We start from the raw sequence: 14301 nt of genomic DNA, 5'->3' as shown, positions 1-14301 counted from the left end.
CCGTACCCTAGTAGGGGGATCTATTCTGAGTTAAGAGAGGGTCATTAAGTAATATTCAAAGAAAAGTAAGAGCAAAACATCAGGTACAAATTAATTTAATGCACTTCCTGAGACTTACATAGAGTCACTGACTTGAATAAAACATGACAACTATTTTTAAATAGTGAGCACACGATTTTCTGACAGTATCCAGCACACTTTCCTATTATGATGAGGTGAAAAAGAGGGCTTCAGGGAGAAACAGAACACAGCAGAATTACTAACACTGTGAAAGGCTCCCACGGAAGACTTCTCTTTTTATGAGCCACAAACAGAAAAAGAGGTAAAACACAACAACCCTGAGTATAGGCTACAGGGGATTTCATAGCTAGATTCTTAGGATGTTTTATGAATCATCCCTAGCATGGCATTAATCCTCCCAAGGGACCAGAAAGTGATTTTCATCATCAGCAATACAGTTAAGTTCACACCATTGTAATTTCCATGTCAACCAACATTCCTTGTCTCTCCCTCTCCCTCTGTCTCTCTCTATATAGAATGATAGTCACATCTCTCTGGTCTCATGCCCAACTGACACCTTCATTAAAATAAAGAAAAGGAACAGAAAGGAGACTTCTGGTGCCATTTATTTTCCTGTGACAGGAATAAAGCTGCTGTGTCACAGCTTGAAAAACACACAGAAATTGTTGTGTGATACAATAATGCAGAATGCAAAAGCAAGTATTTTTCCCAGAAAAAAGACATTTCCCTTATGACTCCCTTTCCTCCCCCCTCAAAAAATACCATATACAGGATTTCCACCAAAAGTCAGGAAGCTTCCAAAGCCACATTGCTCATGCAAGTAGCATCATGACAGCACAAAGGACCAAGGCCATGGTCTCGCCTTCTGTTTCCTGCCCAGACTGTGCTCCCAGGTCCCCAGGCTTTATAACTCTTCTTTAAAGCCTTTTTGTGTCTCTGGCTGAGATTTGTCTTCCTCACTGGATGCCAACCATGTGACATAAACCTTCACTGGGTCGATGTTCCAGTGTTTGTGGAAGGATATGGGAACCTGGTGAGAAAGGTAGTCCTCAGGATAATCCACAGGCCGGGCCTGCAAGAAGAAAAGAGAATTATGCTCATACATTCACTGAGAACAATCTTGCCCCAGAATAGCATGTGAATGTATGTAACAATTGTATTCCTTCAATATTCGCTATCAGTTACTGGAATCTCAAGCAAGAAGGAAAATCTGTTCCATTAAAACAATACACTCCCTCTCCCTGTAGGCTTTTAGCCTCTGCCCCTCCACTCACTTTGATATCTCAAATTCATCGCATTTTGCTTCTCTGTTCCACAGTCATGTCTCTGGGATTCCTCAACCACAGGTAATAAATATAGAATAGGAGGCTTTCCGAAGTAAGTCATTTCAGTTTTTACTATGACTTCTGCAAAAAGGCAAAAAAAAAATTTCTATTTCCCAGGTCTGTCTAAAGGAACTCTAGCCACACTGGGCTGTGTGGGGTGAGCAGGGCCTTCTCAGGGCTCCCTCTGCCTGTGTCTCTCTGACATACCATCAAGAATGCGTGCATCTCTCAGAGGCACAAATGTGGGGCTAAGTGACTCACTCTCCTCCTATCTGAGTATCTCTTCTGGCTCCAGAAGTGTGAATGGACATTTTGTGTAGCCCGAAATGGTTTACAAGAGCCTAAGAAGTTATTGCATTATCATTTCAAAATTCTCTAAACTTAAGAAATGAAATTAAGCAGAATCATACATAGCCTAGACCAACAAGACTAAGTAAGCAGCCTACAGGGTTTGGAAGGAAACTGACATCAGACCCTATTTTGTTTGCTCTAAACAAAGTATCCATCTTCTCCCAATGCTCATCTTGCTCATAAATTTATACAGACTATCTGTGTTACACAGTCACTCACTGGGTTATTAATACTGAGTCTTGACTTTAGTCAAATTAGAAATGATACATTTTAAGAACAAGTCTCCTCTAGGCTAGTAGTGTGTTATATTCTGCTTAAAGTTTTTATGAATATTTAAACTCATGAATGGTTCACAGAATACATTCATCAAAATTTTGTTTCATCCAGTCCTTGAAACAACCTTGCAAGGTGATCAGATTGTCAGGGCTCATGTCTAATTAATAGATGAGGAAACCAGAGCTCATAGAAGTTGTGACTTCCCTGGGGTGGCATGCCCAGCAAATGTTGGAATAGGGGAGAGGGCTGGTGCCCAGTTGCTAGTCCAGTGTCCTAGCAGGACCCCTGAACTGGTCCTCAGCACACAGGCCTGGCACGCCCAGTGTGCTCTGGCCCCTGGCCTACCCAGGAGGTAGTGTGCAGTTCAAACAGTAATGAGCATTCCAACAGTGATACCTGTGAAGAAGACTTCAAAGTAAGGTGCAGGGAGAGCCTTCACCCTGGCTACTGTATTGCTCTTTAAAAAGTCTAAGCACTCATGGGGTTGAAAACTTAAAAGAAAATTTAAAAGGAAAAGACGATGAGACAGAGAACAAAAACATACTGGAGTGAAGTCTAATCGAGTTGGGGCCATTTTGATTACCAGCTAAGGGAGTTCATAAACTATGTGGTGTTTATGAGCAACACCCTCCGAGAGTTCGCTGGTGTGAAGGAAACCTGAGGAGACCATACTCCCAATTCAGTTCTCAGATAAACACACAATGGCCCCAAAGAAAGAAAGAGAAGAGTGGAAACAAATCACTGCTTGTTTTTCACATTTAAAAATGAAAGGCTGGCTCTGACTGGTGTGGCTCAGTTGGTTGCGTGTCATCCCACAATGCAAAAGGTCGCTGGTTCAGTCCCTGGTCAGGACGCATGCCTAGCTTGTGGGTTCAGTCCCCAGATGGGTGTGTATGAGAGGCAACTGATTCATGGTTCTCTCCCTCTCTTTACCCCTCTCTCTAAAAATAAGTAAAGTCTTTTTTAAAAAGTTAAAGGTTGAAGATACAAACATGTCAAACAGGAAGGAAATAACACCATAACATCTTTCTGTTTACTTATTATTTGTTGCAAAATCGAAAGTTTCAGAGCTGTATTTATTTCTCTAATTTAATAAAAGAAAATAATTTTACTTATCCACAAACACCTGAAGTCTGAAGCCACCCCACCATCTTCCCCTCTGTCAATGTCGATTCCAGAAGTGGCATTTCGGGAGCCAGGTATTCAAGGGGAGAGTTGGCCAAGCAAGCTTTTGAAGGTGCTAATTATGTCAATAAATGAGGCCACAGAAAAGAATAAGACAAAACTAGAAAAAAGTCAAGTGCATACAAAGAGGCATCTGTAAGAGCTCAAAGTCTATACAGCCTCTAATAATCACATCTCTGTGCCCAAAATGCCTGAAGGAAATCCCAGGGTCACCAGGAAGGCCCTAGGGTAACAGGGTGCAGCCAGGAGGGGCCCCAAACAAGAACGAGCACCGGGTCTGGGGGAGCTTGGAGAGGACTGGCTCCACACCACCGGGCTGAGCTGCCCAGAGTGCTGGCCGATGCAGCCTGAGGTGGGAGGAGCCGGAAATGGGGCTGCAGAGGTAGATGGGTGATGGGATTTAAACCCAGGCTAGGCAGCCATCTGGCATCTTTCGGGGACCATGCAGCTTTCGGAGTGCCCCCTTTTGCCATGTGGATGGTGCGGGAGCCCGAGTCGAGGACTGCTATTTCTTTCCTGAGATGGGGTACCCAGACTGGGCAGAGGGAGTGTTGTGGAAAATCCACCCCCACCCACATGCGGGGAGACAATGAAGCACAAACTTTATTACCTGGGGGCCCAGAGGGGGTGGCTAACATCCAAATCCTCTGAGCACCGATCCTCACTCTCCCGGGGTTTAAATAGTCCCGGGCTTCCTACCTACGCCGCGAAGCAAGGTTACAGAAGCCGAATGCGGAAGTTAGGTCCAGCTACCTTATATGGGAGACAAAGAGAAAACTCAGGAGGAATTTGCAGAAGCTGCAGAGCACAGGAGCTTATCATGGGAGTCTGTGTACGACCTTGAGTAACTGGCCATTGCTTTGGTTACGACTTGTCAGCTTTTACAGTCCTGTGTGAAACTTTGCAAGTGTTACAGTTACAGAGCATAAGAAACTTTTGGAGTTTTCTTTTCCTGCCACAGGAGAAGGAAGGACTGTGTGTTTGTGGGTATTCTATAGGACTTTAGTATGTATAGCTTTTAAATAAATAATAATTCTTTTCCTTTACACCAATCTCTGGCATTGAGAAACGTCTTTCCTCTGGCGGCGGGCAAAGCAAACCTAGTACGTGGGGGGAACACCTGGAAAAAGGGGGGAATCTTTTATACCATTCAGCCGCCCCTCCCCCCAGTCTTTTCTGTAACCCTTTTTGGCGACTCCGGTGGGACGACAATTGCCTGCGGCAGACCGACCCCCTCAGGTGTGGGAGAGTGAGACTTAGGAGTTTTCCCAGTCTCTGAGAATTTCTCCGCACTCCTCCTGAGGGCGTCGGCTGCCTACTCACAGCCGGAAAGGTGGAAAGGAAACTATGGGGAGGGACCAGAGAAGTGAAATGGTTTGGTTAAAAACTTGTTTCTGAACACTGTTTTGGGATAATGGAGTTGTGGATAATGGTTTGGTTAGTATGCTGCTTCCAGGTTTCCCTGGTTTGCTCACTTACAGTTTCGGTGAGCCCAGGTGGCACTAAGGGAACCTGTACTCAGGTTTGGGGAAGAAGCAAACCCCTAGGCTCTGTAAGCCGAGCCTGCGTGTAGGGTGGGGATCAGACAGCAAACCATGTGGGTGTGTCGCCATTTTGGGTAAAATGGAGGATGAGCCACCTGAGTGCCCCCCCGTGGAGGGTGGGTCGTGCATGCAAGTCGCCATATCTTGGACGACCAGCGTGGATGGGCGCTGCCATCTTGGATGATGGGTCACCTGAGAGTCCCGCCATCTTGGAACTGGGCAAGGTGGAGGGCTAAGGGTTCTCTTCCGATTATGGGCTGCGTGTTGCCGCTCTGTGGGCACTGCACCAGTCAGGTTCTCTGTGCAACTGGTTCTGATAGGAGGGCTCTGGTTTTGAAGGTCATGAACTGGGGTCCAAGGGCGACCATCTGATTTATAGGGTGTTTGCAACATCTAAGCATCAAAAAGCTGCAAGATGTCCCTGCAGACCAAGGACGTTTAGTGGGAGGTACCTATAGTGCTAAGGACTTTTAGCTGCCAGATACTGAGTTTAAGTATGGTCCTTCCCATTGTGGGAAAGGAACAGAGATTAAAAATGAATTATGCTTAAATCTGGACGGGTAAAACTATGTAGGAAAGAGTGTGAAAAGTTTTAAACCTGGAGAAAAGGAAACCTCAGCTATTTGTTTTCTGGTTTTATGGGAATGTGGTTTCAATTTGGTTGTTTCTGATCAGAAATCCTCTGTACCTGAAGACCTGGTAAAGGTCACCTCTAAGACCGAGTGAAGGTCACCTGTAACCAGTCGAGGAGAATTCCTTTGCCACTCGGGACCCAGGGAGGGTCATTATGGGCTGATGAGTGTTTCAGCCTGAGGCAAAGGAGCACGTCTCTGCCAAGAGACTGGGTCTGAAAGGAGCATGTCTCTGCAGAGGCACCAGTGGACGCACTGATACAACAGTCTGTTTCTACCTGTGTACTGTTCCTATGGAACGCTGTCTGTGTTTTGGATTTTGCTCTGTATCTGCTCTGAAAAGGAAATTGAGGATTCCAGGGAAGGTTAAAACTTCACACTCTATAGGAAAGTGAACAAGGAAAAGTGTAAAATATATAAATGAAAAAGACATATGAAATATCAGAAGGAAAAGGATTTTCCTTCACACTTTGTATTTTTCTTCCTACCTGATCTCTCCAGAATTTGGCATTCTGAGGGAGTGACGACATATGGTTTCTTTACATAACTCCATTAATACCAGTTATTAGTGGTGGTTTGTTAAATGAATTTTGACTGGAATTACACACCTGAAGGAGGCATGTCTGGGTTCTGGTCATCACCAGAAAGCCCTGAGGAACTGGGATTGACTTGAGAAACTAGCAAAAGCCCACGAAAAAAAGCCTGGTACCTTGGTTGGTTGTGCAGTTAGTTCATGGCAATCTTTCTAGGGAAGGAACGATGGTTGCTTTCCTGAAAGATGGCTAAAAAGGAACCTGTAGGCACAATGGGAGCCTCAAGGATTTGAGTGAAACAACTGGTACAGGTGAAGCCAGATGGCGGATGTGTGGCTCTGCTTCTGTGCCCCGAGGGGCGGACTAAAAAAGTCAACCTAAAGGTTGCCTGTGTGAGTTCCAGCAAAGTGGACTTAAAGATCATAGGTGATCCAGGCTGCTCTTGGTGTGTTTATGCAAACAAACATACAAAAGTAAAAGCTGGACTCAATGTAGTCCCTTTAATAACAATGAGGGTCATTTTAGGAAAAAAAAATCAAGGTTTAAGGAAAATCACAATGGTCAGTATTGGACATCATAATGGCACAGATAACTGTCTTGAAAGTATGTTTTTCATTTGGAAGTTAAAACTGGGTCACAAAGGACCTGTCAAATTGCCACTGTTAGATGTCTTTGCAGCAAGGGACTTGCAACAGGATGTCTTCCCAAAATACAGTCTCACAGGTACAGAGACTGGCTTGGGGATTTTTGTGTAAATTAACATGTGTTCTTCCTTCTGTTTTTGTAAGACATAGGCCTAGAACCTCATTACCTGAGTGATTGGTTGTAATATAGGCCTCGCTTAAGGAGCCCATTCTCATCATTGCCCCCTAAGACTCAACGGTTTGACTGAACCAAGTGATTGGGTTGGTGAAGGGTTTGGGTGGTCTGTGGGGCTTCACTTTAGAACTGATTTTTCCTTTTCTGTCCCAAAGGATTGGATAGAAAGAGCCCAGGAATCTGATAGGAGGGAAATCCTAATATATTTCCCTCAGCCCAAGTTCAGTACATTGGGTCACAACAGTTTTGGAGAGGTGTAGCATGCCTTGCACACCTTCCTCCAGATAAGCCATTCTTTACATAAGTCCCTGCCTTCGTCATTTAGTGGTTATGATTTAATTGTGCTTCCAACTCTCTTTCCAAATCTGTCCCCTCCAGAATATGACTAGGATGCCAACTGCCCAGTAATGCCAGCCTTTGGACACCAAGCTTGCAACTTTCTTGTGACAGCCAACTGACCTGGATTCTGTAAGGTCCTTCCCCTTACAGGAAGGACTCCCTCTGTGCTGCACACACACCCCTTTCAGAGCACCCGTGATCCAAGGGTAGGTAGGATGACAAATATGTCCAGCCGGAAGTAGTTACAAGATGAGACCTTTGTCCATTATATGATTATAAAGGGGTTGTGTATCTGAAAGGAGGGATTTGTAACAGGGTGCAGCCAAAAGTAAGGCCGGAAATAGCGATTTGTAATGGGATCCAGAAGAGCTTGGAGATGATTGGCTGCACACCACAGGACCACACCTGCCTGGAGTGTTGGCAGCTGTGGCCAATTGTGAGAGAAGCCAGAAATGAAACTGCAAAGGAAGATTGGTGATGGGATTTAAATCCAGGCGTGGCAGCCATATGGTGTCTTTTGGGGACCACGTGGCTTTGGCATCTTGTTGGGACCATGCAGCTTTGGAACTGCTCCTTTTTTGCCACGTGGATGGTGCTGGGAGCCTGAATCACAGACTTCTACTTCTTTCCTGAGATGTGGTACCCAGACTGGACAGAAGGAGAAGGAAGGACTGTGTGCATTTGTGGACATTCTAAAGAACTTTAGTCTGTAACTTTTAAATAAATAATAATTATTTTCCTTTTTGCCAATCTCTGGCATTGAGAGATGTTTTTCCTCTGGTGGCGGGCAAAGCAAACCTAGTATGGGAGAGGAAACCCCAGAAAAAAATGAGGGGGGTCTTTTTATCATGCAGCCACCACCCCCCAGTCTGTTCTGTAACACTAGGAAGAGATGTGCAGGAAAAGGGAGAGACAGCTCAAACTGCACAAGGATATAAATTGGGCAAAATTAAAATCTGTTTACCTACAAAGGTTAGAGCATACCAAACAGTACAATAAATGGAAGTTAAAACTGTATTTCCTTAGACATACATACATTTTACAGCCGTATTGAGGTATGATTTATATACACACAACTCACACAGTTTGAAAATTTTTGGTAAATATCCAGTTTGGCCACCACAAATCCAGTTTTAGAACATTAAAATTCACTGGCAAGCATTTGCAGTCAATTCCTGTCCCCACTGGCAGACCCAGGAAACCTGATTTACTTTTTCTCACAAACAACAGACATTTCTGATCACACAACTTTCACGAATCAGGGATCGGGACATGACTTAACTGGGAGCTCCACTTCACAGTCTCGCAGAGATGCCAGCGAGGCTCTGGGGTCTCATCTGAGGCTCGACTGAGAAAAAAGCCCCTTCCAGGCTCACTCGGGAGTCATGGTAGTACTCAGCCCCTTGTGGGCTGGTGGACTGGCCCTACCTCTTTGTGGCCAGGCAGCTTGTTTTACCAAACCTTGCAAGCCAAGAAGGCCATAAGGAGTCTGCTAGGAAGAGGGAAGTCACAACCCTTTGTAACCTAATTACAGAAGAGATGTCCCATCACCTTCATCATATTCTACCTAAAGGGTATTATATAAGGGGATTATACAAGGGTGTAAACACCAGTAGGAGGGGACCATTGAGAGCCATGTCATAAATTGCTTGCTACATGTATGTTTAACTTTTAAGAAACTGCCAGAATGCTTCCAAAGTGACCGTCTTTTATATTCCCACTAGCAATAGATGAGATATAGTTTTCCACATCTTTGTCAACACTTTATATGAGCTGTCTTTTTGCTTAGCCATTCTAGGAGACATATGGTGATGCCTCATACAGAGTTTCATCTGTACTTCCCTAAAAACTGATAATGTTAAGCATCTTTTCATGTGCTTGTTTGCCATTCATGTTTTCTTTAGTGAACTGTCTATTCAAATCTTTTGCCCATTTTAAAGGGAACAATGTCCCTTGCTCAGCTTTTGGCCAGCTTTCAGTCACTTCACCCGCTTCCTACAAGCAAATTGGGCCATTCTTATGCTGATTCCCAGGTGGGTGGGTTTATGTACAGTCTATGACCCGGTGGGTCTCTCCAAGAATTCTCCTGTGAGGCTGGGAGTTTCTCCTGCCAGTGCAATTCCCACAGGTTTTTCCAACCAAAGGTTTTGAGGCTTTATTTCCCCTTGCTGGAACCCTGGGTCATGTGATCTTTGTCGCTCCCCAGTTGTTCCTCCCGGTTTATCCACATGTGAATGTGGGACTGCCCCATCTTCCAGCTGCCACCTTACCACACATCCTCTCTGACCCAGCTGCCCATCTCTGCACATTCTACCAGTCTGAATAAATTTTTCTTCTTTAACTTCTTGGTTGTCAGACTTCCATACAGTTAAATTTTCTGTCCAGAAGTGTATAGCTTTAGTATTGATATTTTGTACTATGATCAATTTTGAGTTCATTTTTTTGCATATGGTTGTGAGGTAAGGTTCTGTATTTGTGGATATATGTAATTCTCCAGCACTATTTGTTCCATTCCCCACTGGTTGTTTTGGCATATTTTGCATAAATGGGCAGGTTTATTTCTAGAACTTCTATCCTGTTCCATTGTTTACCTGTATACTAATTTCATATTGTCTTGATTATTGTAATGTTATAGCAAGGTTTGAAAACCTGTAAGTATAAATCCTCCCATTTTGACCATTTTTTTTCTTATTTTCTGAGAACAATACTTTTCACGCCCATTCTCAAAGATATGGGAAACTGATTCCCTTAGTTGCCCAGATACCTGGGCAAGGAAGCCAGACTGCCTCCCTTTACCTTACATCTGGCATAATTTAAACACAAGGGGACTTAACCATGCCTGACATCATTTAGAAAGCAGGGAATATAGGGAGGAATGGAGTAAGTTGGAAGGACAAATGTGGTGGGTGTATCTATAATTATCTGTGAAGCACGAAATGGTGGGGTGCTAACTTCTTTTGGAAAGCGAGATGTGGGTAAGAGAGAAGCAAGGCTGCCATCAGTTAACAATGTGGAAAGGTGGGCGAGGTTGGTGTCAGTTTAAGTTTATTTCTGAATATGATGTAAGAGAGCATCCATTTTCTCTTCATTATGTATATTTTGTTTTCCCAGGATGAGCTGTTGAAAAATCTGTCAACTCTGCAGTGTATGTCTTTACATTCTCTGTCATACATTACTTGTTCATGTAAAAGGGTTTAATCCTGGGCACTCTATATTGTTCCATTGTTCTAAGTCTGTTCTGTGCCAATACCTTTCTGTTTTGATTATTTTAGCTTTATAGTATCATTTGAGAACATGTAGAATGATATCTAGAACTTTGTTATTTTTTTAATTGTTGTTCACGTACAATTTTCTACCCCTTCCCCCGATCCCAGCCCACCCTCTCACCTCCCTCCCATTTCCATCACCCCCTCATTATTCTCCATGTGTTCTTTATACTTGTTCTTGCAAACTCTTCACCATTTTCCCCTGAATTCCCTCCCCTCTAGTCACTGTCAGTCTGTTCCCAATTTCAGTGTCTTTGGTTATATTTTGTTTGTCTGTTTCTTTTGTTGACTAGGTTCCTGTTAAAGGTGAGATCATATATTATGTCTTTCACCGCATGGCTTATTTTGCATAGCATAATGCTTTCCAGTTCCATCTATGCTGTTGCAAAGGGATAGGAGATTGTTTTTTTCTTTCTGCTGAATAGAATTCTATTGTGTAGGAGTACCATAGTTTTTTATAATATATTTTATTGATTATGCTATTAAAGTTGTCCCATTTCCCCCCTTCACTCCCCTCCACCCTGCATACCCTCTCCCTATATTCCCCCCTTTAGTTCATGTCCATGTGTCATAATTATAAGTTCCTTAGCTTCTACATTTCCCATACTATTCTTACCCTTCCCATGTCTATTTTCTACCTACCATCTATGCTACTTAATCTCTGTACCTTTTCCACCTCTCCCCTCCTCCCACTGCCCTGTTGCTAACCCTCTGTGTGATCTCCATTTCTGTGGTTCTGTTCCTGTTCTAGTTTACTTAGGTTTTTTTGTTTGTTTGTTTTTGGTGTGCTGGCTAATAATTGTGAGTTTGCTGTCATTTTACTGTATATGTTTTTTATCCTCTTTTTCTTAAATAAGTCCATTTAACATTTCATATAATAAGGGCTTGGTGATGATTAACTCCTTTAACTTGGCCTTATGTGAGAAGCACTTTATCTGCTCTTCCACTCTAAATGAAAGCTTTGCTGGATAGAGCAATCTGGGATGTAGGTCCTTGCCTTTTATGACTTGGAATACTTTTTTCCAGCCCCTTCTTGCCTGCAAGGTCTCTTTTGAGAAATCAGCTGACAGTCTGATGGGAGCTCCTTTGTAGGTAACTGTCTTCTTATTTCTTGCTGCTTCTAGGATTCTCTCCACTTTAATCTTGGTTGATGTAATTATGATGTGCCTTGGTGTGTTCCTTCTTGGGTCCAACCTCTTTGGGACTCTCTGAGCTTCCTGGACTTCCTGGAAGTTTATTTTCCTTGCCATATTGGGGAAGTTCTCCTTTATTATTTGTTCAAATAACTTTTTCACTTGTTGTGTTTCCTCTTCCCCTTCTGGTACCCCTATAATTTGGATATTGGAACGTTTAAAGGTGTCCTGGAGGTTCCTAAGCCTCTCCTCATTTTTTTGAATTCTTGTTTCTTCATTCTTTTCTGTTTGGTTGTTCCTTTCCTCCTTCTGGTCCCTACTATTGATTTGAAACCCAGTTTTCTTTCCATCACTATTCATTCTGTGTGCATTTTTCTTTATTTCACTTATTGTAGTCTGCATTTGTTTATCTAATTTATGACTAAAGTCCACCAATTCTGTGAGCATCCTGATCACCAGTGCTTTGAACTGTGCATCTGATAGGCTGGCTATCTCTTTGTCGCTTAGTTGTATTTTTTCTGGAGCTTTGATCTGTTCTTTCGTTTGAGCCATTTTTTTTTATCTTGACGCTCCTGTTACGTGAGGGGCGGATCTTTAGGTGTTCACCAGGGCAGGGCAACCCAGTTGCTGGATTGTGACACTGTGGGGCAGGGGTCCGAGAAGGAACAATGGCGTTTGTTCTGCTCTCTGCTGGATTTCAGTCACTTCTGCAACTTCCCCCAAGCAAACTAGACCCTTCTGGTGCTGATTCCTGGGTGGGTGGGCTTCTGTACATTCTAGGACCCTACAGGTCTCTCCAACAAACTCTCCTGTGAGGTTAGGAGTTTCTCCCAGCACCTCAACCCCCAAGGTGTTTTCAACCAGTGGTTTGAAGCTTTATTTCACCACACTGGGACCCTAGGTTGCACTGTCTCGCTCCCCAGTTTCACTTGGTTTATATGCATGCGAATGTGGGGCTGCCCGGTCCACCAGCCATCTTCCCTGCAGTTCCCATCTACAGTCTGTAGCCTCACTGGGTTCACCTGCTGCTGCCTCGCATGCCTGCTGGGGTCTGCCAGCCACTGCTACGCCATGACCCCTCTCCACTTAGCCTCCCCACTCCACCCCTCCTACCCGTCTACATGAATGTGTCTAATTTAACTCCTTGGTTGTCCGACTTCCATATAGTTCAATTTCCTGTCAGTACTGGTTGTTATTTTGTTTCTAATTTTTTGTCATCTTTATTTTGGATATACAACGAGGCAAAGTGTGTCTACCTATGCCACCATCTTGGCTGGAAGTGGTGTACCATAGTTTTTTGATCCATTCATTTACTGACAGAGAGCTAGGTTGCTTCCAGCATTTGACTATTGTAAATTGTGCCGTTATGAACATTGGGGTGCACAGGTTCTTTTGGATTGCTGTTTCAGGATTCTTAGGATATAATCCTAGCAGTGGAATTGCTGGGTCAAAAGGCAGATCCATTTTTAGTTTTCTGAGGAAATTACATACTGTTTTCCACAGGGGTTGCACCAGTCTGCAATCCCACCAGCAGTGCACTAGGGTATCCTTTTCTTCACAACTTCCAACACTGGTTGTTTGTTGCTTTGTTTATGATGGCCATTCTGACTGGTGTGAGGTGGTATCTCATTGTGGTTTTAATATCCATCTCACTGATAGCTAGAGATACTGAGCATCTTTTCATGTGTCTCTGGACCCTCTACATATTCTCCTTAGAGAAGTGTCTATTCAAGTCCTTTGCCCAATTTTTAATTGAGTTGCCTGTCTTCTTAGAGTGGAGTCGTGTGGGTTCATTATATATTTTGGAGATTAAACCTCTGTCTCAGGTATCATTGACAAATATGTTTTCCCATATGGTTGGTTCTGTTTTTATTTTAATACTGTTTTCTTTAGCTGTGCAGAAGCTTTTTATTTTGCTGAGATCCCATTTGTTTATTCTTTCCTTTATGTCCCTTGCTCTAGGGGACATAGCAGTGAAAATATTGCTGCGTGAAATATCTGAGATTTTCCTGCCTCTAGGGCTTTAATGGTGTCATGACTTACATTTAAATCTTTTATCCACCTTGAATTTATTTTTGTGTATGGTGTAAGTTGGTGTTTGAGTTTCATTTTTTTGCATGTAGCTGTCCAGGGATTTTGTATCCCTTGCTCTTCTTCTCCTTCCAGTATCCCTATTATATGGATACTATTATGTTTCATGTTGTCCTGCATTTCCCTTAACTCCCCTTTATTCTTTCTGAGCCTCTCTTCCTTTTCTTGCTCTTTCTGGGTGTTTTTTTCTGCCTTGTCCTCCAGCTCACTGATCTGACCTTCTGCTTCATCAATCCTGCTTTTGATTCCTGCTACTGTGTTCTTCAGTTCAGAAATTGTATTTTTCATTTCCTCTTGGCCCTTGTTGATAGTTTCTATTTCCTTTTTCATGTAGAGTGAGCTTGCAGTGAGTTCATTGTAGTTTCTCTGTAGTTTCTGGTAATTCTCTGTGAGCTCATTGAGTTTCTTGATAACCATTGCTTTGAACTCAATATCTGATAGTTGAGTTGCCTCTATTTTCATTTAGCATTCTCGCTGAGTCTTCCTCCTTTCCTTTCATTTGGGGATTGTTTCTCTGTCTTCCCATTGTTTGTGAGACTTCTTGTTAGCCTTTGCTGCTTAAATTGATCTATTCTGACTCCCTGGGTTTATGGTGTGAACTTCTGTGGTAGAATACCTGTAAGCTTCATTGGTGCAGTTCCTTAATCTCCTGAGCTCACTGGACTTTGGCTGTCATTTATTTTGGCTCTCTGTATGTCTTTGGGTTTTGATTGTTGTTGGGTCTTTGTTGGGTCCTTCCCTTCAATTGGTTAGCTGAGGATCACTCCATCCAGCACGTCTTGTATT

The 14301-nt window shown here is 43.3% G+C and overlaps 1 protein-coding gene across 1 annotated transcript in view; it reads right to left on the bottom strand.

The window, feature by feature from the left end:
* Positions 1–608: 608 nt before the first annotated feature.
* B3GLCT (beta 3-glucosyltransferase) overlaps positions 609–14301 on the bottom strand; it is a 134952-nt gene continuing 121259 nt past the window's right edge. Inside the window, exon 16 of the mRNA XM_045844728.1 lies at positions 609–1093. Within this exon, the coding sequence (XP_045700684.1) occupies positions 926–1093 (168 nt within the window). The 3' untranslated portion in view covers positions 609–925. The remainder of the gene's footprint in view (positions 1094–14301) is intronic.

This window comes from Phyllostomus hastatus, unplaced genomic scaffold (assembly GCF_019186645.2).
Source record: "Phyllostomus hastatus isolate PE091 unplaced genomic scaffold, TTU_PhHast_1.1 phas_contig_41, whole genome shotgun sequence".
Classification (NCBI taxonomy): Eukaryota; Metazoa; Chordata; class Mammalia; order Chiroptera; family Phyllostomidae; genus Phyllostomus; species Phyllostomus hastatus.
This window is presented reverse-complemented; position numbering and strand designations above follow the sequence as displayed.